Source organism: Fonsecaea multimorphosa (assembly GCF_000836435.1).
Source record: "Fonsecaea multimorphosa CBS 102226 unplaced genomic scaffold supercont1.10, whole genome shotgun sequence".
Taxonomy (NCBI): Eukaryota; Fungi; Ascomycota; class Eurotiomycetes; order Chaetothyriales; family Herpotrichiellaceae; genus Fonsecaea; species Fonsecaea multimorphosa.
Genome location: NW_015971644.1, coordinates 228,557 through 252,967, shown reverse-complemented (window position 1 = coordinate 252,967; position 24,411 = coordinate 228,557). Strand labels below are relative to the sequence as shown.

General features: G+C 53.4%; 11 protein-coding genes across 11 annotated transcripts; 6 read left to right on the top strand and 5 right to left on the bottom strand.

Annotated features, from left to right (window-relative positions):
• Positions 1 to 90: 90 nt before the first annotated feature.
• Z520_05666 (uncharacterized protein) lies at positions 91 to 1,253 on the bottom strand (the record flags this gene model as incomplete). Its single annotated transcript, XM_016776169.1, has 3 exons — positions 91 to 892; positions 960 to 1,019; positions 1,078 to 1,253. 3 exons carry the CDS (start codon positions 1,251 to 1,253, stop codon positions 91 to 93), a joined length of 1,038 nt encoding a protein of 345 aa, XP_016632488.1.
• Positions 1,254 to 1,937: 684 nt separating this feature from the next.
• Z520_05665 (uncharacterized protein) lies at positions 1,938 to 3,926 on the bottom strand (the record flags this gene model as incomplete). Its single annotated transcript, XM_016776168.1, has 1 exon — positions 1,938 to 3,926. One exon carries the CDS (start codon positions 3,924 to 3,926, stop codon positions 1,938 to 1,940), a length of 1,989 nt encoding a protein of 662 aa, XP_016632487.1.
• A 286-nt stretch (positions 3,927 to 4,212) lies between these two features.
• On the top strand, positions 4,213 to 5,925 carry Z520_05664 (uncharacterized protein; the record flags this gene model as incomplete). Its single annotated transcript, XM_016776167.1, has 1 exon — positions 4,213 to 5,925. One exon carries the CDS (start codon positions 4,213 to 4,215, stop codon positions 5,923 to 5,925), a length of 1,713 nt encoding a protein of 570 aa, XP_016632486.1.
• Positions 5,926 to 6,271: 346 nt separating this feature from the next.
• On the bottom strand, positions 6,272 to 7,912 carry Z520_05663 (uncharacterized protein; the record flags this gene model as incomplete). The annotated part of the gene is made up of 1 exon (XM_016776166.1): positions 6,272 to 7,912. The coding sequence occupies one exon, from the start codon at positions 7,910 to 7,912 to the stop codon at positions 6,272 to 6,274; it is 1,641 nt and encodes a 546-aa protein (XP_016632485.1).
• A 2,794-nt stretch (positions 7,913 to 10,706) lies between these two features.
• Z520_05662 (uncharacterized protein) lies at positions 10,707 to 11,300 on the top strand (the record flags this gene model as incomplete). The annotated part of the gene is made up of 1 exon (XM_016776165.1): positions 10,707 to 11,300. One exon carries the CDS (start codon positions 10,707 to 10,709, stop codon positions 11,298 to 11,300), a length of 594 nt encoding a protein of 197 aa, XP_016632484.1.
• Positions 11,301 to 12,487: 1,187 nt separating this feature from the next.
• Positions 12,488 to 13,859, top strand: Z520_05661 (uncharacterized protein; the record flags this gene model as incomplete). Its single annotated transcript, XM_016776164.1, has 2 exons — positions 12,488 to 13,629; positions 13,697 to 13,859. 2 exons carry the CDS (start codon positions 12,488 to 12,490, stop codon positions 13,857 to 13,859), a joined length of 1,305 nt encoding a protein of 434 aa, XP_016632483.1.
• Positions 13,860 to 14,323: 464 nt separating this feature from the next.
• On the top strand, positions 14,324 to 15,031 carry Z520_05660 (uncharacterized protein; the record flags this gene model as incomplete). The annotated part of the gene is made up of 1 exon (XM_016776163.1): positions 14,324 to 15,031. One exon carries the CDS (start codon positions 14,324 to 14,326, stop codon positions 15,029 to 15,031), a length of 708 nt encoding a protein of 235 aa, XP_016632482.1.
• A 99-nt stretch (positions 15,032 to 15,130) lies between these two features.
• Positions 15,131 to 16,339, bottom strand: Z520_05659 (uncharacterized protein; the record flags this gene model as incomplete). Its single annotated transcript, XM_016776162.1, has 3 exons — positions 15,131 to 15,967; positions 16,020 to 16,103; positions 16,163 to 16,339. 3 exons carry the CDS (start codon positions 16,337 to 16,339, stop codon positions 15,131 to 15,133), a joined length of 1,098 nt encoding a protein of 365 aa, XP_016632481.1.
• A 1,380-nt stretch (positions 16,340 to 17,719) lies between these two features.
• Z520_05658 (uncharacterized protein) lies at positions 17,720 to 18,820 on the top strand (the record flags this gene model as incomplete). The annotated part of the gene is made up of 1 exon (XM_016776161.1): positions 17,720 to 18,820. The coding sequence occupies one exon, from the start codon at positions 17,720 to 17,722 to the stop codon at positions 18,818 to 18,820; it is 1,101 nt and encodes a 366-aa protein (XP_016632480.1).
• A 1,565-nt stretch (positions 18,821 to 20,385) lies between these two features.
• Positions 20,386 to 21,574, top strand: Z520_05657 (uncharacterized protein; the record flags this gene model as incomplete). The annotated part of the gene is made up of 3 exons (XM_016776160.1): positions 20,386 to 20,559; positions 20,672 to 21,363; positions 21,550 to 21,574. 3 exons carry the CDS (start codon positions 20,386 to 20,388, stop codon positions 21,572 to 21,574), a joined length of 891 nt encoding a protein of 296 aa, XP_016632479.1.
• Positions 21,575 to 22,381: 807 nt separating this feature from the next.
• Z520_05656 (uncharacterized protein) lies at positions 22,382 to 24,265 on the bottom strand (the record flags this gene model as incomplete). Its single annotated transcript, XM_016776159.1, has 1 exon — positions 22,382 to 24,265. The coding sequence occupies one exon, from the start codon at positions 24,263 to 24,265 to the stop codon at positions 22,382 to 22,384; it is 1,884 nt and encodes a 627-aa protein (XP_016632478.1).
• Between the last annotated feature and the right edge of the window lie 146 nt (positions 24,266 to 24,411).

Genomic DNA, 24,411 nt, shown 5'->3' with positions numbered 1-24,411 from the left:
CTCCCCATGGATCCATTCTCTTAACACAACTATGTCGTCAAGTCACGCTATTGCCTGCATACCCATACTCTCCCAAGGGCAACTCAAACATCAAGAATCCTTGCCGAACAACGCGCCTAGGCCTTCACCCTTCGGTGTCGCGACGGGCACGACAGGCTTCACGACTTTCCTGCCCCAGAGGTCGTTAACCTCGGACTCCACCGCCGCGGGAATCGACCCGGCAAGAAGCGCAACGTTGTCGCCTACGACTGTAGGAGCAACGGGAGGCGGGATATGGGGCGTCACCAGATCGATGCTCCTGGAGTGGCCGGCGCTGGTGCTATACAGCGGGTTGGTGCGGGGAGCCAGTGGGCGCAGGTTGAATTCGTACATGCTGCCAAAGCTGGATGATGTTGTGGTGGGGCTGTTGGCGAGACTAGGCGTTGTTGTGCTGGGCGTCAAGGTGGACATGCTCAAAGTACTCTTGTGCCGCATTGCTGGTCCTGGGCGGTGGTCGACAGACTTGATGACATGGTGGCTGTGGCTGTGGTTGTCAGAAGAATGATCGGAAGAAGAAGAGTTGTTGCTGTTGTTGTAGGCTATATTGTGTGTCTGGTGGAAGCGACTGAGATAGCGAAACGCCTCAGAGTTGGTCGAGGCGCCGCGACTGTGAGGTATTTTGGGTTTCCATTCCGTGGGGTCAAGATCTGAGCGGTGATCGTGAAGATCAAAGGGTATCCGAATGCCAGCAGGTTTGTGATCTTGATATTCTGGGGAGGCGCCGCTGCTGGAAACGCGCGTTGTTATGGTTGGACGCGGGGACGAGGGGAGGGACGGCGGCGGTGTTGTAGAGGATTCAACCGCGGACAGGTTCGAAGCCGAGAGAGGCTTCGCGGCGTCCTTACGACGACATCTGTGATGGTGTTATCAGCCTCTGTGCGTTTTGACAAGAAGAGACACAGACGACGAGGCAGACTTACGCTTCACTGCAGTAAAGAATCGAGTTGCATGGAGTCATAATCTGCTTCTCGCACATGGCGCTGTGAATTGCTGCGTTAGGAATCGGCCTGCAATGGAGAACGGACATGAGGTCCTTACCAGAACTGTAAAAAACTGGCCGCCATCTCCTTTTCTTTGTCCCTCCTGTTGTTATCGCCCGGGGCGAAGGTGCGAGGAGTGAGGACCGAGTCACCACTCCTGCGCTTCAGTTTCCTGGCGGTGGAGGAGCCTTTGCCATGTTGGATTTTGCGTAAGGGAGGAGGATCGTCTCCCATTGAACAGCGGTGAAGTAGGTACAGTATATGTACCTGGGAGACGAGGGATATAAGAGGACAAGGATGGCGTCGCCTTGGTTGGGCAGCTGATTATTTCTTGTACACCGCAAACTCACCAAAGTGACTTTGGTGCATTCCACGGGTGCATTTGGGTGCCAGGCTGCGCCCTGTGTGGATGACGTTAAAAGTGGGCGTGTGTCTTGCCCCGTTCCAGACGAGGCCAGAGAGGCCACTTCCCGCGACCGCAATGTTTCGGGGCAGGGATTGGGGCACCAGGCACCCCGAGAAGCCTATAAGATGAGGGGTTACGGGCGCGCCACTGCAAGCCGTGCATGTGCCGCTAGCCCTATGACCCTCTAATCGACTGCCTAAACCGGATCTGGTCATGGTCTGACGGGTGACTGACGGGGCCCGGGGAGAGCGCCTACTAAATGGAGCGCACCAAAGTCCCTCTGGCCTCGTGCAGGAGGGTCAGCCTGACTACGAGTACCTAGGTGCTCTACCACCTACCTACTTGCTGGGTACCTAGGTAGGTACCGACCAGATACTCGTAGTAGCATAGCCTCTCGTTCCAGACCCCATTTTTATCCCATCATCAGCAAAAGGCTTCTTACAATTATTTGTTGTCAAATAACGGTGCTGGCACCCTTCATTTGGGACTCCTGTTTACATCTGAGGACAACTTCAACCCCATCCTTCTGGTACTCCCCGGGCTACCGGTCCTCCTTCTCGACCTACATAGCATCCAAGCATGCTGCTCCATACAAACTTGTGCTCCTTCAGTTCTTGGAGCTTCTTGTACGCGCCTGCATTGGCAAACCCGATCCCTGTGTCTCGATCTCGGTATCGAACAGGCAACATCGTAATTGAACACAGCTCTTGAATGTGCTTCACTGGTTTGGCTGTCTTGCGGTTGTTGTAGAACAGGGAGTATTGCTGCCGGGCCTCGCTGGAAAGCTCCTCGAACTTGTCCAGAATGACCAAATTTCGCGTCGAGTCTTCTTCAACCAATGGAGGCTCCGGTGCTGCTGCTGGCGCAGTGGTTCCAGCAACTAACGCCTGCTCTGTTTGCGTGATCGCTTGGGAATTCTCGGTCAGCTTGGACTCCTCGATGGGCCTAGCTGGCTGAGTGTGCTGTTTTTGGTCTATGGCTCCAGAGGACTGCATCTGCTCTTCCTGCTCAGCGTTTGTAGGTGGTTGCGTCTGCTCTGCTGTTCCGGAGGCCTCGGGTAGTCGCGTCTGCTCTCGTGGCATGGTAGATTCGGCCATATGCGTCTGCTGCGTGGGTGATTCAGGCTTAATGGGGACATTTTCCAACGCCTCGCTAGAAGGTTCTTGAACCTGGATAACATGGACCGGGCCATTTTCCGCCAAAGCACTAGGACCTTGCTGTGTTTCCAGACGGACATCTGCAGCTTGCTGTGCATCCAGGTCTGGAGATACCGGGCTGACTCGCCCGCTCTCCGTCGGGTTGCTGTCCGGTTGCATATTAGCATACTCATGTATGCCTTTTAAGAAAGTGTCCACATGTTCCTGCGGGGCAGTGAGCGGGATTTGCGGTTGCGCATCCTCCGGAACAGGAGCAACAGTCGTGGTCGTCACCGTTTCCTGGACGGGCTCCTTCGGCTGATTCGAGACAGGGAGTGGTGCCTCCGCGGTTACCACAGTACTTGTTTGTACTGTTCCAGATCCCCTTGACTCTGCATTCTTTTCTGCGGCCAGTTGCTCGAGGTAGGCTTTCGACTTCCTCCCACGCTTCTTCGTCTCTGTTCCCCCTTCGCGGAACTCTGTAGCGTCTCTCGTACCGATCTTGTTCAATTTAGGCCCAACCCATTTGGCCTTGGCACTTAACCAGGTGACAACTGGACCTTCAAGTTTCCTGTCCTTGAGAGCTGCGAGTTTTGCTGCCAGCTCTTCTTGCCTCTTCTTTTCCATGGCCTCCCAACGGTTTAGGCTCTTGGCATTCTGTCGCTCGACCCTTGCTGCTTCGGCCAACCGATCAGCCTGCGTAAGTTCTTTGGGGGCGTCGCTTGCTTTTTCCTTTTTCCGTTGTTCCTTGAGCGCTTTCAGTTTTTTGCTATGGGCTTCGCTCTCTTTTAATCGGGCAATGGTCTCGGCCCGGTGGGCGATTGTTTGTTTGCGCAAAGAACTTCGACCGGAATCGTGATCGTGAACCCATGTAACTCGCTCTTTCTTCTTGGATGGTTTCGGTGCAACAGATGTTACAGTCGGCTTTGTAGGATCGGTCTTGAGTTTCTTCCTCATGCCCGCAACGCTCGTAAGGGCTAGATCTGCTTTCCGTTTCTTTGCTCGTTCCTCTTTGGCCTGCTTTTGTATCTCCTTCTCTCCCTCGAAGTCATCCGTTGCGGCGTTGGGACCTTGATCGTCATCATCGCTAGAAGACATGTCGGCGTCGTCATCCTCGTCACCACTTCTGAATTCCTCATCCTCCTCCTCCTCCTCGTCGTTGCCCGCAAATAACAAAGTGACCTCGTCTTGGTCGTCCACATCCGCCACCTCTTCCAATACCATGTCCCTGTCATAGCGATTCCCAGCAGTCTTCCGTCGCTCCCTGCCAGCGATGAGGGTCTCGACGAGTTCTCCTTCTGATTCATCTTCGCTGGACTCGGTCGCTGAGAGCTGTGGCGTGTCGTCGATGGTATCGTCCGCCATAATTCAGAGGCGTAGCAGGAAGCGAGTCGATCAAGGCCTCATCTTTTTGTGATCAGCGAAGTCGAGTCTTGCGCATTCCACGAAGCAGGACAAGAGGGAGCCGCAAGCTGGAGACTTCTACTAGGTAGAGTCGGGGAGCCATTTGAGGAAGGTGCGGCGAGGCCAGTACTTTACGCGTCGGCTCCGAGAAACGCGTTAGACGAGTCATGACCTCCAGACCCTAATGAACACCTCAGGCTCCTTAGACTGACTTGCTTAACATTCATGTAAAGGTTTTTCAACGACCATGCCTAAGCTGCGTAAGGCCGACCCGGTCGTTGCTTCGAATACCCTCTCAGATAGTCCGGACACCAGGAAACGCAAGCGAAGTGCTGCAGTCACTGTCGACGGGCTTGAAGGTGACCCCAGTCCGAGAAGCCAAAAGCGTGCAAAACCAGCTGAGGACCGCGCGGACCTCACACCGAGAACTTCTCGAAAGAAGAACAAGGAAGTCGCCGTGAGTGTGGAAGACGAAGTGACCTTTAAAGCCAACACCGCGGCGAGCGGCAAATTGGCGCTCAACGAGGCCAAGGCGACTTTCAAGCAAATCGAGACGCCCGCTACGACCACTCGCAAACGAAAAGCCAAATCGAAGGTCAAGAAAGAGGCGGGATCTGACTCTGGAATTGATGACCGTGGAGAAGACAAAATAGAGCTGGACGAACCGATCAAACCTAAGCGGAAACGCAAAACGAAGGAAGAAAAGGAAGCCGAAGCAATGCCTCTTGCTGCCCGAACCGTCGGCTTGAAAATGTACGTGGGGGCTCATACGAGTATAGCGAAGGGAGTGGAAAATGCAGTCACAAATTGTTTGCACATCGGAGGCAATGCATTTGCATGTTTCCTCAAGTCGCAGCGGAAATGGGAGAATCCTGCATTAAAGGACGAGAACAGAGATGCTTTCAAGAAGGCATTGATAGAACACAAATATGACGGACTGTCACATATCGTCCCCCATGGGTCTTATCTCGTCAACCTGGCGACAGAGGATGAGGACAAGGCAAAGCAATCTTATGATGCATTCATTGACGATCTCCATCGGTGCGAAGCCCTCGGAATCCGATACTACAACTTTCACCCAGGAGCAGCTGGACAGAGTCCTTTTGCAGAGGCGGTCACTAGACTCGCCAACAACCTCAACCGGGCATTATCGGAAACAAAAACTGTCGTTCCTCTGTTAGAGAACATGGCGGCACATGGCACACTGATCGGAGGACGATTCTCGGATCTCCGAGATGTGATCTCTCAGATCAAGCCTGAGTACCAGTCTCGGATCGGTGTTTGCATCGACACATGTCACGCATTTGCGGCGGGCTACGATCTGCGCAGTCCGCAAGAATTCAAGAAGACGATGGACGAGTTCGACAGTGTCGTAGGCTTCAAGTACCTCAAGGCAATACACTTGAACGACTCCAAGATGCCGTTAGGCAGCCATAGGGACCTCCATCAGAACATTGGCCTGGGATTCCTCGGACTGCGCGCCTTCCACAATGTCATGAACGAACCACGCTTCCAGAATCTGCCCTTGATTCTCGAGACACCCTGTGAAGTGCCAGACCCAAGCGACCCCAGAGGAAAGAAGATGATCGACGACAAGAATATCTGGGCGACGGAAATCAAACTCCTCGAGAGTCTGATCGGAATGGATCCCGACGGTGAAGAGTTCAGGCGACTTGAGAGCGACCTGAGTGAAAGGGGCAAGAAAGAGAGAGACCAAATGCAGGCGCAGTATGAGAGGTTAAGAGAGAAGAAGCTAGAGCAGGAGAGGAAGAAGTTGGCCAAAGAGAAACAACTCGAGAAGGGGCAGAAGAATTTGATGGACATGTTTACCGGGAAACAGGTCGTTAACGGTGCAGCAAAGGGCAAGAAGCCGAAGAAGCGGAACGAAGAGGACGGTTCGCAAAGCGAGTCAAGTAGTGAACTCAGCGACTTGAGCGACCTGAGTGAACTTGAGCGATGAAGCCGCGCCTGATTACGACAAAGAGATGTCCTCTTCGAGCGAAAGGGCCTGGGGCCGCAGTGAGACTGTTGTGAGGGTGCTCTGTTCTGGGAGTGGAAGTATAGATGCCAGTGAGCTCGAGAGGTGCCCCGAATGCTATGAAAGACACTCATGATCCCCGCAGAAACATGGCAAACTGCAACTGATTGCGAATTAATGCTCTATATATCCCGTGAAAGTCACTCGTATGCTCATATGACCATCTCATCGCGTCCAAAGTGGATAAATGTCCACGTCAATGGCTCCGTCCCGAATGCAGTCTCTCCCGGCGGAGGCTACCCAGTGTCTTCGTATCAACAGAGAGACTTCAACTGGCCCATCCCTCGACGGGCTTCAAGTACACCTCAATACCGCCCTTGGGCCGCGCGGTGACGCCACCCTTTACCTCGATGGCCCTGTCCGGATCGACCATCTCGAACTCCCAGCTGCCGACGAACGCGGCGAGCAGGCAGGCAAACTCGGCGACGGCGAATTTGGCGCCGATGCAGCTCCGGGGTCCGTGTAAGAAGGTCAGGAACGCGTAGTTGCTCACGGCGCCGCCGGCGTTGGCTTGGCCCGGTGCGGTCCACCGCTCGGGTCTGAACTCGGAGGCGTCGGAGCCCCAGAGGGAGGTGTTGTGGTTGATGGCCCACGGCGCCAGGATCACCTTGGTGCCCTTGGGTACGAACTGGCCCAGGATCGAGGTGTTGCAGGCCGCGTCGCGCAGCGTGAGCGGCACGGGCGCCCAGAGGCGCAGGACCTCTTGACACACGGCGTGGAGGTACGGCATGCCGTCGATCACTTCGGCGGTGATGTTTTCGGTGTCGAGGTTGGAAATGTGCGAGCGGACCTCGTCGCGCAGGCGAGCCTGGATATCTCGTCTCTGGCAGAGCTGGTAGATGGCCCACGTGAATGCCGACGCCGTGGTTTCGTGGCCCGCGGCGAGGAAGGTCATCATGTTGTTGACGAGCTCTTCGTCGTTGAAGCCGCCGGACTCGAGCGCCACCGAGATGATGTCCGGCTGCATGGGCTCCTTATTGGCCATGCGCTGCTTCTTCTGCTCGATAAGCTTGCGGCAGGTGTCCTTGGCAACGTCGGCCGCGGCTTGCACTTTGCTGTTTCGGTCGATGGGGAGGTTGTTGATAAACCACGCTGGCAGGAAGAAGGATAAGAGTCCCAGGATTTGGGCGGTCCGGTCGGGTTGGAAGACTGATCGATAGACACGATTCAGCTCGTTCGTCGGGTCTTGCAGAGAGCTGAAGTCTTGACCCATGCCGGCCAAACCGATGATATCCAATGTTGCGCGACTCCCCCATTCGCCGACTTCAACGGTGGGGCGCGTCTCGGACGAGGATTTTACCTGCTTCTGGATAGCATGCACCATCTCTCGAGACTTTGACCAAAATATGGGGTAGAGTTCCTTGATGTGGCGAAAGTGGAATGCCGGCATGAGATTCTTCCTCTGTGCCTTGTGATCGTCCCCCTCTGCCAGAAGAACGCCAACGCCCAGGACTCGTCCGATACCGGTGCGAAGTAGCTCGGGCTTGATGAATTCATAGCTCTTGGTGTTCAGAACTTCGGCAAGTCCCTTAGGGCTGGTGACGATGAGACGCTCCCGGTTGTAAAGGTGCAGATAGCGGATCAAGCCATCGTTAGGAACTTCTTGTGCCCAGCGTCGCTGGGGCACTCCAGAGGGTTCTTTGAGTAACGTGCGCCAATGACCGGACACCCTGCTGCCCCCTTTGACGGTGGGGACGTGGCGAAGCGGGCTGACATAGAACGGATAGATGAAAATAGCGTAGACCGCCCAAACCAGCACCTGGAGGAGAAATATTGCAGAGGCTGTCGCTGTGTAGGATTCTAAAATTGAGTATTGAGGGGCAAATCTGACCAGAAAAACAGAGCCAGCCAGGGAAGCCGTGACCCAAAAGCGGTAGGTGCCGAGAAACTCTGGGACTTGAAACGGCATCTTGAATCCACGTACGAGGTAGAGGTCCGCCTTTGATCGAGGGCGATAAAGTGAAGTTGGTCTGAGGCCCAGCGCGATGCCAGTGTCCTTGGAGAAGCTGGAGGATAGCCCAAGGGCTGGAATGCAGAGATAATGAAATCGAAAGGACAGGCAGACGCAAAATGCGCAAAAAGACACTGATCTAATGAGAACACGAAGGTTGAACAGGCGGACAATGAGGAATCCTCGTCGCCTTGATGGACTCGGAACAACGACGTTCCATGTTAAGCGAGGGCGGCATGTGTTGTCATTTGACGGATAAGAGCAGTCGTCTGACAGAGCATGAAATGGTGTGCAGAGTATTGTTGGGCCCCTGTTGCGCCAGAATGTCACTATCTCTGCCGTCAGACAAAAGGCTTTTATCCAGCCGAGGCACCCTTGGACTGTCCATCACCAAAACAGGTGCATGTCGCGAGCGAATCGGGCAACTTGAACATCAGTTCATCCGTCGAATTGGACCCATCGAATACGAAATACGACATCCGGTTGAGAAAGGGCAAATTTGTCTTTCCAAAGCACATGTATCATGATTCATCAGAAGACCGAGTCGTCAACTCGAGACTCCTACTCGCACAGTCTTTCAGAATAGCCATGTCGGTCATTGTCAGGCGTTCCTGGTTGACCAGCAGGGAAGAGGAGCCGGTAATCCATCGCGCATGCAAGAAATCAGAATGCCGTCCTTGACAGTCCAGATAATTCGTCACAAGGCAGTCTGTTCTTTGTGGGGCCGGAGACTTTATCTTAGGATAAGTTCGAGATCTCTGTGGTTGATCGAATCAGTTGCGCAGAAAAGCACGTCGTCGCATGAAGCTGCTGTATGTGGTAGATCTTGTAGGTTCGCTGGTGTCTTACATCTAACGTCCAACATCAACTCCCCTTCCGACGAGAAACCAGCCCAAGCTGGGATATGCCGTGGGACATTGCCTGAACTTGCGCCAGACAGGTAAATTTGGTGTCAGCAAGGCATCGACGTATGTGGCTTTTGACCTTCCCAGATCCCGTTCAGCAGTGCGGGGACAAGATCGAAGAACATGGTCTAGACTTGTCGTCCAGGGCTCTTGCTTTCTCGGCGCACGATGTCCTGGCGCTAGGTAGATTGCGCAGATTGAAGAGATTTCACTTATCTCTCGAGACTGAGAGGTTGAGAAGAATGAAGGATTCTACCAATCGGTGAGAATGCGACTGCCGGCCATTATTGTGGCCCGGGGTGTTTCTTGGCGAGCGTCACTCCAGGCAGGGACTGGGAAGATCTGAAGTTTCGGCAAACAGCCACGGATCTCGTTTGGGGCCAGTAATGTGGGCGGACGATGATCCCGGGCGATAAAGGCATGCAGAGAACATGCATGGAAGGATGGAAGTATGCAACGGGCACTCTGCGCGGCCAGTCTCGAGTGCTTATTCGAAAGTTAGTGCGCAAGCCTGGAGTTATTGGGTCAGTGGCAGCGATCGACCAGACGCCAATGATCTCGGAAGGAGCAAGCAGGACCGGGAGGAACCGCCATGGTCCATGTCGTCGACAATATCGGCCGGATGAAGTCGGACGTGACTGATGATCGGCCATAGACCGCGTCTAGAATTCATTGAAGCCAACTTCACAGCTTCTTTATCCTGTTGAAAGCATGAAGCCTCACGTCGTGATCGATCAGTGCAGACAGATGATCGTATGACTTGTTCCATCTGCTGAACAACCAGGTTGAGTTACGGCCTGATTAGAAAATGGGGGTATTCCCGAAAGAGGCAGCCTTGTCTCGGCGCCATGAGCAGGGCATGGCCTCATTGATCACCCTCGAGAAGCTTCTGCTTTCAATGGGAGGAGAAGGACAGCGCCGCGAGGCAGGTTGCGTAGCCGGGGCACCGCTGACTAGCCTCTCTAATGTGGTAGCGTCAGAGATAAGAGACGCGTTACTTCCATAAGGAGGAAGGGGGACTGATGGTTCTGGTGAAGCGAGGTGTTGATGATGGTTGGTGGTATGTACGAGGTACTTGGTATGTACCGTATACGGAATACGGAGAATCTCTGGTGCCGCTATGCGACAGCCGTGGTACTAATAAGCAGTGCCCCACTCTCCATATTGGGTATAGCTATCATATGATAACACGTCACTGATCCAATCATCGGCCAGCTCCCCAGCTACTGCTCCTCCCCCTCGTCCTTTGCATGGGGGAAATTCCCGCAGAGCGCCCAGCAACCTGTCTGTTCTACCCTCCCGTCACTCATTGGAGCTGCCTTGAGCTTCTGTGGCTGTTCTCCGCCATCCGTTGTCAGCATCCGAAACTCACTCATTTCCCATTGTTCGCTTTGTCAGGGAAAGTTATCTTCGCACCCCAGTTTCCCAAAGGTGAGTTGGTTCTCGCCAGACCGGTCCCTGCATTATGTCAGGAGTCAAAGTTTTCTATGTTGTGTCTTTCCAAATGGGGCAGGCACCCTCTGTTCACCTGCAGCTGCGTCATCCCTGGGTGACTGGGGGCCTGTGCATTGAAGGCCAGCCTCGTTGGATATAACACCACCATCCTTTTCCCGGCTGTGGTATGTTTAGTCCTCCATCAACGTGCACAAATATCAGTAGCAGCACTAGCATTCAATTCTTGATCCAGCCGCAGATAATCCAGCTCAACGTGGTGCAAGTCCTCTAATACGACATTAATACCGTGAAAGCCTGTTGAAGCTCACAACAACAGCGGAACCGTGGTCGCCAACCTCGAGATCGCCAACACTGTATCCAAACAACGAACAATGCAAGCAATTGAATTAAACATGGATCTGAGCTATCCGACTTACGACTGGACCTACCCCTCGTCAGCTTCTTCAGATCAAAGTCAAATCGACATCTGGGACTTTCTCTTCCACTCAGCTGAAAATTCGCCGGTCGTTCATTCAAGTCACCACCGCAAGGAGAGCGAGTCTTCTCAACAGTTGCAAGCTGCTCTATACGGTAATGCGTTCTCGCAATCTCCGGCCGTTGATTTGTCGGTCGACTATGCGAGCAGCGAACATTCAGATGACTTCTGGACGAAGGAGGCCGTGGCTGCCGACTTTGCAGATCTGCCCTCAGACTCGACTGTGGCCCAGTCGTCCAAGATGATGGATCGCAAACACAGGCGCCGTGAGCAGAACCGCAAAGCCCAAAGCAACTTCCGACAAAAGAGGAAGGAGGAAGTCCGCCGCTTGGAGCAAGAAGTCGAGGAACTCAGAGCCCAAGTCGCCGGGTACCACAAGCGCGGGCCCACGGTCGGCCTCACTGTCTGCACCAGATGCCGCAACTTCTACCCGGCATCAGGCGAAGTTGCACTGCCTCGTTCCCCGGAATCTGGCGCCTTCAGCCCGGTTCAATCCAACTGCAAGAGTTGAAATGCCTATGAGTTGACAGAGTTGTTGTATCATCGAGCTCATCCTTGGGGCAGCCCGATGGCAATTCTGCATATGAAGAAACGCAAGATCACGTTCCATCGTCAACCACCGCGAGAGTGTCTCGCCCATATCCTCTCTCATCCCAGACCGTACACGATCTCGTCATCCGCAGCCGGGACCTCCAAGGCGCCCTTACAGTTCCTGCCGCCGCGTCCGAGTACACAGACGCGCTTCAACCGCAAATGTACGACCAGAAGCGCAGCCGTGATCCGGTTAGGATGTTCTGAGGCTCCATAACCGGCCAGCCGAGCTTCGTGGATGACCTTGAAGGTTGATGTCGCGTATGATGATCTGTCAGTATGGAAGTCGACACAGAGGCGAAGGCCAGGCAGGTGACAGCTTTGCGCCATCAGATGTGGCGTATGATGACTGAAGTGCTGCAAATGGTGCAAGGAGCCTCTCGGACAGAGATTGGGATATCATAAGTGGGCCTCTGTAGTTTGTCTGCACTGCCGATGATAACAGTTAGTAATAATATTATATGCTACCTCAAAATGGTTCACGTCCTGCATAGCTCGCACTCTGGTTGCACTGGAGGCCTGAAGCAGTGGTATTCAATACATCGTATTATAGTAACTCCCAATCGGGGATTGAGACATTTTATACGAGCCGAGCTAGCGAGCCAGCGAGCAAGCCAGCAAGCAAGCAGGCACCTAAGGCTGCCGCCCCACATCTGTGCCGTCCCTGCTTGTTCCCGCTACCGAATCATTGACGAGACAGCCTAGGCCTCAAGGCTACTAAACGACGTAATGTATGTAGGTGGACAAACCGGTGTTAGCTTGACTTGTACAGCAGCTGTCTGCAGTGAATGCTCGCAACAACACAGAAGGCAAAGCTTTTTTGCCGTGCTTGCTTGCTTGAGTCTTACAAGATATGATTCATTCTTGGTTCAGGCCACCCTCGACAGCCGCGAGTTGACTGTGCTGCTTCTTACTTGATGGGCGAGATTCTGGTCAGATGGACCCCGCATGTGTGGGGGTTTGCCGGTCTTGAGGGGGGAGAAAAGGTCTAATAAGCTAGCAAAGGTAGGGACAAGGAAAGGCATATATAAAGAAACCTTGGGTGAACGTCCTGAATAAACCGTCCTCTGAAGTAGTTTAGTCCTTCAGGATTCCGCCGACTCGACAATGTCTGACCCCAACGTTTCCATTCTCGACCTTGCCCAGCAGATCCAAACCAACGCCAATGCAATCTCCGAGTACTTGCAGCAAAACTCCCTCCCACCTCTCTCTCTTGCCGCAGATGCATATCCATTCTTTCCGGGAACAGGGCCAACCGGCGTCGACAGGTATCCCAGGCTCAATGAAGACATTTTGAAGGCGCGTTCCCAAGTCCGGGAAGCATGTGGTGCTCTGTTGCAGTTGGTCTCAGGTCCGGCAGAGGCATCTTGGAATCTTTTGACCGTACACTTCATGTCGGCATGTCTGCAATATATCTATCATTATCGACTTGCCGAGGAGGTACCTGTCACCGGGGACATCAGCTTCCACGACCTTGCTGCAAAGACGGGTACACTGGAGAGTCAATGCGCCCGAATACTGAAATTAGCCATGTCCCAAAATATGTTTCGGCAATCCAGACCCGGTTATGTGGCTCACACTGCCTTGTCCGCAACGTTGTTGCAGCCTGACTTCCGGGATCTCGTTGGGTACGTGACCGAGGAAAGTTTCCTCGGCGCCCCAAGGCTCGTGGAGGCCGCGGAGAAGTATCCCGGAAGCCAAGAGAGGAACACCACCCCGTGGAATGTTGGCCACAATACCGACCTACCAATGTTTGAGTATTTTGAAAAGCACCCAGATCGGTTACGACGGTTCATGGGCGGCATGAGGGCGCTAGCTTCCGGGGAGAGCTACAACATAAAGCATTTGGTAGATGCGTTCAACTGGAAATCCCTGGGAGACGGTCTCGTAGTCGATGTGGGTGGTAGCTTTGGACACTGCTGTTCGGAGATTGCCGAAGTCGCACCGGAGCTGAGATTCATCGTGCAGGATCTCGAGAAGGTCGTGATGCAAGCTCGACAAGAGCGAGCCAACGACAAGCACGTCAACCGGATCGAATTCCAAGCGCACGACTTTTTCACACCGCAGCCTGTCAAGAACGCCGATGTGTATCTCCTGAGGTTCATCTGCCACGATTACTCGGACAAGTATGCTGCGAAAATCTTAAGCAACATAACTCCCGCCATGGGCGCTAACAGTAGGATTGTGATCGTTGATGGCATCATGCCTGAAGTCGGTGCCCGGAGCAAGTCCGACGAATATCAAGCAAGGTGAGGCTGACACCCTCAGGAAACACAATATATTGGGGTACTGACTGCTGACCGCTGCCTTTTCCAGGCTCATGGATATGGAGATGATGCTCAGTTTCAACGGTTGCGAGAGGGATGAAGGTGGCTGGAAGTCATTGTTTGAGCAGGCCGATCCGAGATTGGAGCTGCGAAGCAGTAAGAGAATACCGGGTAACATCCACGCCGTGATGGAGGTTGGATTGAGGGTCTGATGGAAGAGATGATTACATAGAGGAGTTGATAACTACCTCGCTCCGTACCTAGGTAGTCAAGTACCTAGTATTAGTACCTCGTAGACATGCCTCGACGTCTTGCTGGGCTCGCTGGGAAGTAAGATGAAGAGCCGATGTTCTACCGTCTTGGCATTTCTTACTGCAAGACTCGATCCCCCGAAGTTGCAAAATCGTCTCATGCCATCCGAATTTCCGTTTCTCGATCCCTCGACGGACAGTAGATGAATGTCGACCAATATTTAGGAACACAGAACTTGGGCACAGCAAGGCGTCGCTCCCAGAACACCCAATCATGAATTGACGAGGTCTAAGCTAAGATTCCACCATTCAAAACTGCTTGTCTTTGGGGTCGCGTGCCGCTGGTATCAAGGCTCCGAGGGTGATATCCGCATCACAACATTCTTGCTTGATCGGTGTTTTCGACATCAATCTTGACATCCAACATGGCCAAGGACAAGTACGTCGATCCAGCCACTTATCCCAGCCTTTCCGACCACGAAATCTCCACTATCCGGAAAATCTATTCCTTCACCGAGGCGTACTTCCAGAATCCACGTTTCGATGCATCCCATGATTTCGAACACGTGCGGCGAGTCCTCAGTAATGCTCTAGCGATCCTCGAGAAGGAAGAAGAGGAACGCAAACAGAAGGCCTTGCCCGCATTGAACCCACTGAGTGTGATTTTAGGAGCGTTGCTGCATGATGTTGAGGACAAGAAGTATGTCGATGTGACGGTGGACCAACAGAAGATGACTTTGCAAAAGGCCGTGATTGAGGCCGGTATGCCAGAAAGCTATGCTGAGCATGTCCAACTGTTGGTCGAGGGCGTATCGTATTCCTCCGAAGTGAAGAATCCTCAGCACGTCAAGAACCTTATCGACGCTATACCGGAGCTGGCTGTCGTCCAAGACGCTGATCGACTTGATGCCATCGGAGCCATTGGAATTGCTCGATGCTTCACCTTTGGAGGCGCAAAGGGTGCCAGGAGTCTTCAAGACTCGATACAACACTTTGAGGACAAGTTGCTCAAGCTGGAGGGGATGATGAAGACTAAGGCTGGAAAGGCAATGGCCAAGGGGAGGTCGGACAGGATCCGGGAGTTCATGGAGTGGTGGAAAGATGAAGCTGGTACGACTGGTTCATCGAGATAAGCCACTCATTTCCGATACTTGACCTTGGAGATGGGATTCTGCCATCGACACCGTTCAAGAGTGCCGGAGGCTGCCGAGGGGTTCGTCAATCATCCCGTCTCAAGTTTCCTCGGCATCCCCAGGTTCACCTAGATCTTCACCCGCTTGCGCTAGCGGATCTTCTTTTTCATGGCTGACAGAATGTGGTGTGGGTCCAGCAGACGCGAGCTTGGGGGGCGGGGCAAGTGGTGTGCCCTTCCTCGAAGGTACATGGTCTTGCTCGGCACTCTTCTTTGCTCCTTCGGCGAATATATCGTCGAAGCCACTGCCCAGAGCAGCTCCGCCATGATGTCTGCCCTTGCGTGATCTAGGTGCCGAGGCATTGGGCGGTGGCGCATTGGGGTTCATCAGAGGAGGTGGAGGAACATTTGGGTTAACCATCGGCGCTGGAGGCAGATCCTGGGCTGGTGCAGGTTGGAAGGTGTTGGAAAACGCCTCGTGCTGCCCATTCTCCATGCTCTTCCGATCGGCGTCAAATAGATTTTCTCCAGGTGCCTGCACCTCTTCTCCCAATCCCACGGGCAGGCGATGGAGGGCGCCGAAACCAAGAATCGCACCCAAAGCACCCTCGCCTCCCCACCCTCTTCGGGGCACGAGTTCCACCTCTCTAACCACGTCGAATTCTGAATTGTAGACCCATAATACCAGACTGCGGTTGAGGTGGTCTTCAACGAGCTCGCCCAGAGCAGCTTCCCCCTTCAAGGTACCGCTTGGCGAGCCCAGGATGTAGTCGCTGTGTGGCAGGAGGCCCGCTTGATGGGCCGGGGACAAGGGGGAGGGTATGGTAAGGACGTGCCAGATATTGTGTGAGGAATTTAGAGGTGTCAGTTGTAGCGAGAGCCCGAGCGTCTCGGGCAGAGCAGGAACGGCCACGCTGACCGAGTGTGTTCGTTGACCCTGGCACACTGATTAGGACGGGAACATTTGCAGGTGGAAAGGGCCTTCGTACCTTTGCACTCCATAGATCCAGGGAGCAGTATCCGCCAGCGCAGTTGCGCAGTTCGGTTGTAAACAAGGCGGGATCCGGGGAGTCCTCCAGGGAGTCAGCATGCCATGTCACATTGCGGGCTTCTTGTTGAGCTAGACAAGTACCAGATAATGGCCGTTGATGCCTATGATGAAGTCGAACCAGGGTTCAATAGGGAGGTCCTTGTTTGTGTTTCGCAGGACCTGGAAGCCGTACGAGGTGTCCGACGGGCCGGAGTCTGCTTGTCGTGGAGGCGGCTCACCATCGAGGCGAGCTATAAAACGATTCAAGGCACCAAACATGATGGGCAGCGTAGATTAGAGAAGAGAAGACCAGACTTTATTAGTGGTTGTCCATCATGGTCGTTGGATGGTGGCTGCTCCATACAAATTGCCGACACGTGTTGGCATTGATGACGCGCCGGAACATTTATTTGACTCGGCAGAGCATCCCCCGGCCAAGCCCAGCAGGTCCAGTACGAGGCGGTATTCTTGTCCTTTTAGCACCGATGAACCATGCTCAAAGATTGACTATCCCTGAGGAGACCATAATAATACCAGCTCCTCTATACTCGTCTTTGGTGGAAGAAGTGGCTACATCAGTCATATTTGTCTACCCTGAAGCGCCGTCGACTGCAACTCAGTTTGCTCATATCCTGACCTCTCAACCGGTCCATCCTTTGATATCTTTTCTCTTGTGATATGCATGAGCACCCTTGAGATGAAAGGCGACTCGGCGAGAGTCCCGTGCACAATACTTTGAGCGAGTTCGACGGCATTGATGCAAGTCACGATAGTTTTGAGATGCGGAGGCTTCGAAAATAGAAACACCCATTACCACATTTGCCCTTGGAAGACGTCACCTCATAGGAAGTGCAAGCGCAGCGACTCTGTTCCTGTCATGTGTCCATATGTCTCACAAGCTCGAGACAAGAAGCGCAGCCTGGTGAGCAGCAGCTGGCACCCACTGGCACTGTACCGGCTGAGGTGCCACTGGGGAAATACCACCTTGCGGCTCGTCCTCGCATCGGAAAAACTGCTATTCCGTAACCCCGGCTGCCCGGACCATATGCGGTTAGCGGAGCTTCACTGGAGATGCCATGATTGGTGGAACTTCCATCTCTTGATTTGCTGCGCCTGCAAAGGGGATCCCAGTTGGGTGCCATTTGGCTGCCAGTCCTTTGGTGCTCAGCCTCCCCAACTATTGAAAGCTCTCTCCACAGAATTTTCTCACTTCAGCCTCGACGGCACCAACGGTAGCTTGGGATACGTCTCGCATGATTTGCCCTTATGCGAGCCAATCGCGACATGATGCTGGCTCTGAACACACCACTCACACGTTACAGCAGCTGCTCGAGGCTCATGGCCACAATCCGTGCAAACCTACACGCACCGTGAGCAATGTGACACCTGAATTGCTACCACGGCTCGCATGACACCCTCAAAGTATACTTCCCTTGCCTACCATTTAGTTGTATAAGAAGATGGGTGTCTCCTCTGCCGGTAAGTTGAATTGTCCCTCATCACAACAGCAGAACAACAATCATAGCACAATTTCCTTGCCTCTTGTTTCCTTAACACAGTCGTTTGAACCCACCAAGTTTCCTTACCACACTCGCTTCAAGCAACACCTCCAAATCAACAGCGTCCCCGTCCACAAGTATCATTTCATCATCAAAAAGAATGCATTCTTCCGTCTCTTTCCTTGTTGCGGCGCTTGCTGCAGGCGCTCTGGCCATGCCAATGGCAGAGACCACTACTACCACTTCCAACTATTGCGGCTTCGGTACTGATGCGAATGGTTCGTGCATCGTTCCAACTACGACCTCGAGCTCTGTTTCCTCTACCTCCACCTCGAGCGTCTACTGTGGCTTTGGAACAGCCCTCGATGGCAGTTGCGTTACTCCTTCTTCAACGTCTACATCAGCCTCATCTACTACGACTTCGTCCTTCTATTGTGGTTTTGGTACGGCTTTGGACGGCAAATGCATCACTCCCACAACCACTACTACATCGGTCTCATCTACAACGACTTCGTCGTTCTACTGTGGTTTTGGCACGGCCTTGGACGGCAAATGCATCACTCCTACGACCACCACTACATCAATTTCATCTACTACGACTTCGTCATTCTACTGTGGTTTTGGCACGGCGCTGGACGGAAAATGCATCACTCCCACCAGCACTACCACATCGGTCTCATCCACAACGACCTCGTCCTTTTGGTGTGGATTTGGTACGGCGCTTAATGGTAAATGCGTTACCCCAACCAGCACCAGCACCAGCACCTCGACTGCTAGCACCACCAGCACTTCCTCCTCCTCTCACTCGATGACCACCACAACGAAGAGCACGAGCTCTAGCACAAGTGCCAGCAGCAGCACGAGCACCTCGAGCAAACATACCAGCACCTCCAGTAAGCAGACGAGCACCAGCAGCGTCCCGACTACTACTGCCAGCACCTCCTCTTCTTACTATTGTGGATTTGGTACTGCTTTGAACGGGAAGTGTAACCCGGCCCCGACCTCGACTAGCACCTCGACCACTTCCACCACCACTCCTGCATCCCATTGGTGTGGATATGGAACGGCCGCCAACGGTCAGTGCAACCCGGCACCTACCCAGTCGACCACCACTCCCCACGGGTGTCCTGCTCCCGCCACAGTGACCGTCACCGCCACTCCTACTTTGGCCCCCAACTTCTTCTATGGCTTGAGTGACTGTGTTGGCTGTCAAACAATCACAATCACCATGGCCGTGCCCACGTCCATCGGTGCCTGGTAAACATTCCTTGCGAGTTGCACAGACAGGTAGCAGCTGATGGGTAATGCGCAATGTCAGTAATGTGGACAAGGGTTGGGCTGCAGGACAGCATGTCTTTCTTGAGCGGTTTGCGTCTCTTTCAGCATAGCGGAGGTTCGGGATTAATAGAGTACACATATACACATCGACCATAATCACTCCTTAGAATACATACAAATCCTACTCTTGACTCTATTCAGTCCTGCTTTTACTGCTCAATATGTCCCGGTTTGCCGCAAAGAAAATATTTTGTCTGACGACGTCATGTGGGCCGAAAATAACATCCATTCTTGGTCAGACTGACCCATTTCCAGTCCGACTCCGCTCGCCAAATTCTCACATCAACACCGCCTCTCGCTTCCTGAACTCTCTTCTTCAAATCCCAGTCGGCACCCTCCTCCTTTCAAGTCAATTGTAATTAAGCAGACCATATACCGTAGCTCATGATCGGAAATTCTTTCATCTGCACAGCGCACGGGCACGGCCGTTCTCGCCCTTTCCTTGCCTGACTGGTGTTTGTTCGCTGATCTTCTGGAGCTGAGAGACTTTCGTTGCCGCACAAGAACTAGGCTATGCTATCTACCACTAACGGAAACATGCAGGTAAGGAAGCAAAAGGACCTCTAACTATATTGCAAGGTATGGCTTCACATGACCTGCGTTATCATCCTAGAAGGCACGCTCATTCCGGACCAAATGGTTAGGGGGAATATCCCTGCATGAGCACTTTTACTTCCTCCCTTCCATTCAGCTCGACGGCCACAATGTGCTCCGAAGTGAGTCTGTGCTCACCGCGGCCGACAACTTTGTTTCTTAAGCACCGACTACGCAATGTCTCGGGCGGGCCGAGAATCCTATCGAAGTCCCCAGGAGACCCTCTACTTGCCATGCCCTTTCTGCTGCTGAAGGAGTCATCATTTGCAGCCCGTTCGTCAACATGACCGCCTCCACCTCAATCGGAGCAAGTAACCGTGCCTGGCCTTCTGGAAGCCACTTGGTGGAGGGGAAGGGTCAGTGACACTCTGATACACTATATGTCTGGACACCCTGGTCAGGGGTATGTTAGCCGCATCCGCAGCCCTACACGCGACCGCGAAGCCTGTACTGCGCCTCTGGTCTTGCCGGATATTGCGCCATTTGAAAGACGAACGGACTTGGAGCTCCCTGCTCTCAACCAATTGTCGTGAGACCCCCGGCTGCGTCGGCGCGGACCGGCCAAATGTACTTGTGGCTTTTTCGGCGCCAACTGCCTGATCGTTAGGATCGTTATCTTCGAATGCGGCTAGATGAGTGGCTGAGTATCACATATTCGCCAGGTGTGTCTGACCTGCGAGGCGTTGAGTTAACTGCCTCGTTCCTTCGAGGATAGTCGAGCATATAAGACTGCTCAGGGTTCGGTGAGTTCATCATCCAGCCTGCCACCAATAACACAATATCTCCCTATCCCTCGACCTCCTTAGGCTTTCGTATTCGATTCTGTTTCAAAATGTTTCTCGTCGACGACCTCTTCCCAGTTCTCCGCATCAACAACCCTGAAGAGCAATCAACATGCATTGGGTACTGCAGAACTGGCCGGAACTGCCGACGTCCCGTGGCAGCGGCGTCTCGTTCCACGGCTATATGCAAACTCGAGAATATCTGCGAGGCTCTAACGCGTGGAGTGAGTTACTCGATGCTGCACACACCGTTGCAAGACGTGGCAAAACTGCTTCATTGCAAAAGGTACGTCTGTTGGCACACTCTACAGGCGACTTGAGAACAGATCCCTTTGGTTTTGCATCGGACAAAGACCAAACCGCTGACACGACTTTGGCGATTGATTAGATGGCACCAGGACCAGGCACCCGAGAGAAGCCAGGAATGGTTTAGTAAATTGATCGAATATGTGGAAAAGAGGAAGATGGCAAGACGCTACGCAAGGAACCGACCCGACCGCTCTTCTCGTTCTACCGGACGACAGCCCAGCGACACTCAGGTGGCATCACCGACAATAAGAGCGCCCATCTCGCCGCTCTCATCGATCAGAGACGGGGATCTCCTTCGCGCATCGCCCTCCCAGGCCCAAAATGATGAGATTCTCAGAATCCTGAATGCAGTTCTCGCCAAGTGGGAGGAACTGGAAAGCCGAACGATAACATCAACCCTTGCTACTCGCCGCGGAAGATCCGGTCCTGGCGCATCCTCGGAAGAGGAATCCTCCTCAGAAGAGCAACCCGACGACAGGGAGTTCGACGAAGACGAGGGATCTTCCTCTCGCCGTCCATGCCCCTCGCCTTCGCGTCCGTCCTCATCCAGGAGCACCAACCGCACTCCCTCCACCTCTATCCCCAACCCTTCGCAAACGGAAACGGAAACAGAATGCGGAATCTGCCTGTCTCAACTACCCCCTCGAAGTCGAGGCAATAACGACAACAACCACAACAGCGACATCTGGCGCTGTACTACTTGCCACAACGCGACGCACACCATGTGTTTCGACGAGTGGATGGCGCGGTCCGCCAACAGCCGCGTCACATGTATATACTGGTACGTCTCTCCTGGTCCATTTTTTCGGTTTTGGATTTCCCTTCTTTCGTATGCCTACCATACACCCTATCCTTTCTTCCTGTGCTGTTGTTCCCACATATTCCACACATGCTTCTTCACATGGATCATCATTGTAAAGCAAACCACATACCAAAGTCTACGAGTTTCTAACTCTTCTCTCCCTAGCCGATCGCCCGTGTCGACGAACTAGTTAAACTGGCTGGTCAGTCCCACATTCACTCACTCAGTCGGTCCGCATTTCCGATATTGTCTTCACTGGAGTTTATGTTCAAACCCAATCCAACTCCGAACCGGGAGTTGATGGGTAGGGTAGACGAGGCGTCTTGCACAAGCAAATGGTTGCGGTTGCAGTTGCGGTTGCATTTCATGGTCCCCGAACCAGAATCTTTGGCGCAATGGGTCCGCGTCTGGGCAGCTCATTTTGGGAATGTACAATCAATCAGCATGGTGAGATTATGCAATGAATATATATATTTATATTTATATATATTTCCGCAGAGGCCAACTTGCGAGCGGTAGTGCATTGTGACTTTGGTATAATTGAATATGCCTACATTTTTACATATACACACACGATGTCCCGCGTAGGAGATGAGCATCATTTTCTTCCCCCGTTCGTTCTTAGTCGACCAGGGTAGTCATAACCACTACCAGGGGTGTTTAATTAGTGCGTCTTGCGGCGATTTCCAGTAGGTGCAGAAGAGATTTTCTAGGATGGAAATCCCTGCAAGAACCGGCCAGTTGAATAGAATAGTTTTGGCTTGAGCTGAAATAATCCTGCATAACATGCTGATGTCTGGAGTCACCAACTCTCAAGCACCAATATGTCTGAGATACATACCCCTTCTCATCTGCTCCCATTCCGAACGTGGCTGGGTAAGCCTCAGAATTCCCAGGATGAGTGGCTTTCCCATTCACCATGCCAACTAGAGTCACCGATTTGTGCAGCGTCTTGGAGCATTGCCAGGCCGCCTCGGACGCCAAACCAAGAGCCCATCTACACCTTCACAAAGCAGAAGGCATGATAGAAGGCCACTGCGTCCTTTTCATCCTCACTCAATACCATCTCCCCGCCTTCATGCCTGATCACTCCCATCCTCGTCGCCAGACCCATCAATTCGCGATTGCCTTGCTCTTGCTGCCAAATATCCAAAAACGGCTTTCTGTAGCGTTGCTCCAGGTTGAAGTGCTCGGCCAACGCCCGGAAAGCTTCCCAGGGTACCACGAATTCGGGGACATCCACGGCTTCGGCCATCCAATAGGTGTATTTCCAGCTGAAGGGTGGGCGAAAAGATCCATCTGGCTGTAAGGGACGCAGCGGGTCGACCGGGAACCGGACGTTGTAGATGGAGTTCCCCCATTGAGGGCCTTCCTCATCAGCCTCACCGTCTTCTTTCTCGGCGTTGGCATCATGCGAGCCGTTCTCCTGGGCCTTCTTCATCTCCTTGGCCTTGAACCACTGTCTGATCTTCTCCGCACAAACATCACTGTTGGGCACCACCCCGATAAATCGTCCCCCTTTCTTCAAACTCCCTGCCACGTTGCGTAGCATCATGCGTACTTTCTCCTCGGACTCGAACGAGTAGTGCATGGCGAACATACAAGTCACAACGTCAAACCCACCACCGCCCCAGCGACTGGGTTGCCCATTGCCCGCATTGGGATCGATGCCGACTTCGCGAATAATGCCGACATCACCAATCCAAGTACCGAAACAGTCCTGTGGGACAAAGCGGGCCTCGAAAATTGGACGACGACCTCGCCGCATCTGCTGGTATCGCTCACGCGCTTGTTGGATGCTCGTCTCCGCTGGATCAAGACCGACGTACAGTCCAACAGTTTGCGGAGCCAGCTGCCACTTCCCCAAGTCACCTCCTTTACCGCATCCGATGTCGAGTACGTGCAGTGGCTTCTGTGCTGCCGGTGCCTTCGCTTCCTCGCCCCAGCCCAATTCTTCCTCTTCAGTCTTCTCCTCTGGGCTGAATTTGTGGATGAGGCAGGACTTGATCCAATTGTTGAAACTGCGTAGTCCCTTTATTTGGGATTCATTCCTTCGCCAATCTCGTCCCCTCTCCTTCACCCACTCTGGCCGCGCGTTGTAGAACTGATTTGAGACTTCTTGAACACCACGGTTGATTTGAGCATGTAGCCCAGACTGCTTCTGCTCGCGTTCGGCGGCAAGGCGCTGTTGTTCAGCTAGCACGTTACGACCACGACCGCGAGCACCGCCGGGACGGATTATATCTCGTGGTGGGGAGTCACGGATCGGGGAGGGCGATCTGCGGCGCTCTCGTGGAGGTGACCGGCGACGGTAGGCGTCCAAGGGAGAACGTCGTCGAGGAGGGGATCGTGATCGTCGGTTCGAAGGAGCGTCCCTTCGCTCTCTTGCTCGTCGGTCGTCAGTGTCCGGTCGTCGACTATATGCATCAGGTACCCGGCGTGATGTGGAGACTTCGCCTTCTTCTCTCGGTTTGCGTGGGATACGGGGAAGGTCTGCTGGCGTTCGGGGCTTTGGTTTCTCGGTATGAGTCCCATTCATAGAGTCTCTGGGGGAAGATTTGTCTTGTCTTGAAGGTGAAAGGGAAGCGCGCGCTTTCTTTGCCGGGGGTGTCTCATGGGTGTCCTGTCTCTTGGCCTTAGACTCAGGCTTCACTTCCCCGTCAAGCGACTCCGACCGCCTTCGCTTTCGGGACAGATCCGCTGCGTCTCCTACCGCCGGACTTGAGGTTGGTAGAGCGGTAGTCTTTACGTCCTCTTCAGCATCCTCAGCAATGGCTTGTTCAGCTATGGTGTCTGGTAATTCTTTGAAAGTATCTCGAGCAGGGTCATACGCAAAGGATGACCGTCGCCTAGGGGGCGCAGGCGTGGGAGGGTTGGACATGTTTGACGACATGCAGAGGGTTCAGTGGTGGCGAGCCTGTTCGACTGGAGGGTTGCAATACAAACCCAGACAGCCAGTGTCAAAATGTCTTCCCTCTTTTCAAATTAGGAATACATGACAATAGACACTTCAAGGTTGGAAGGAGT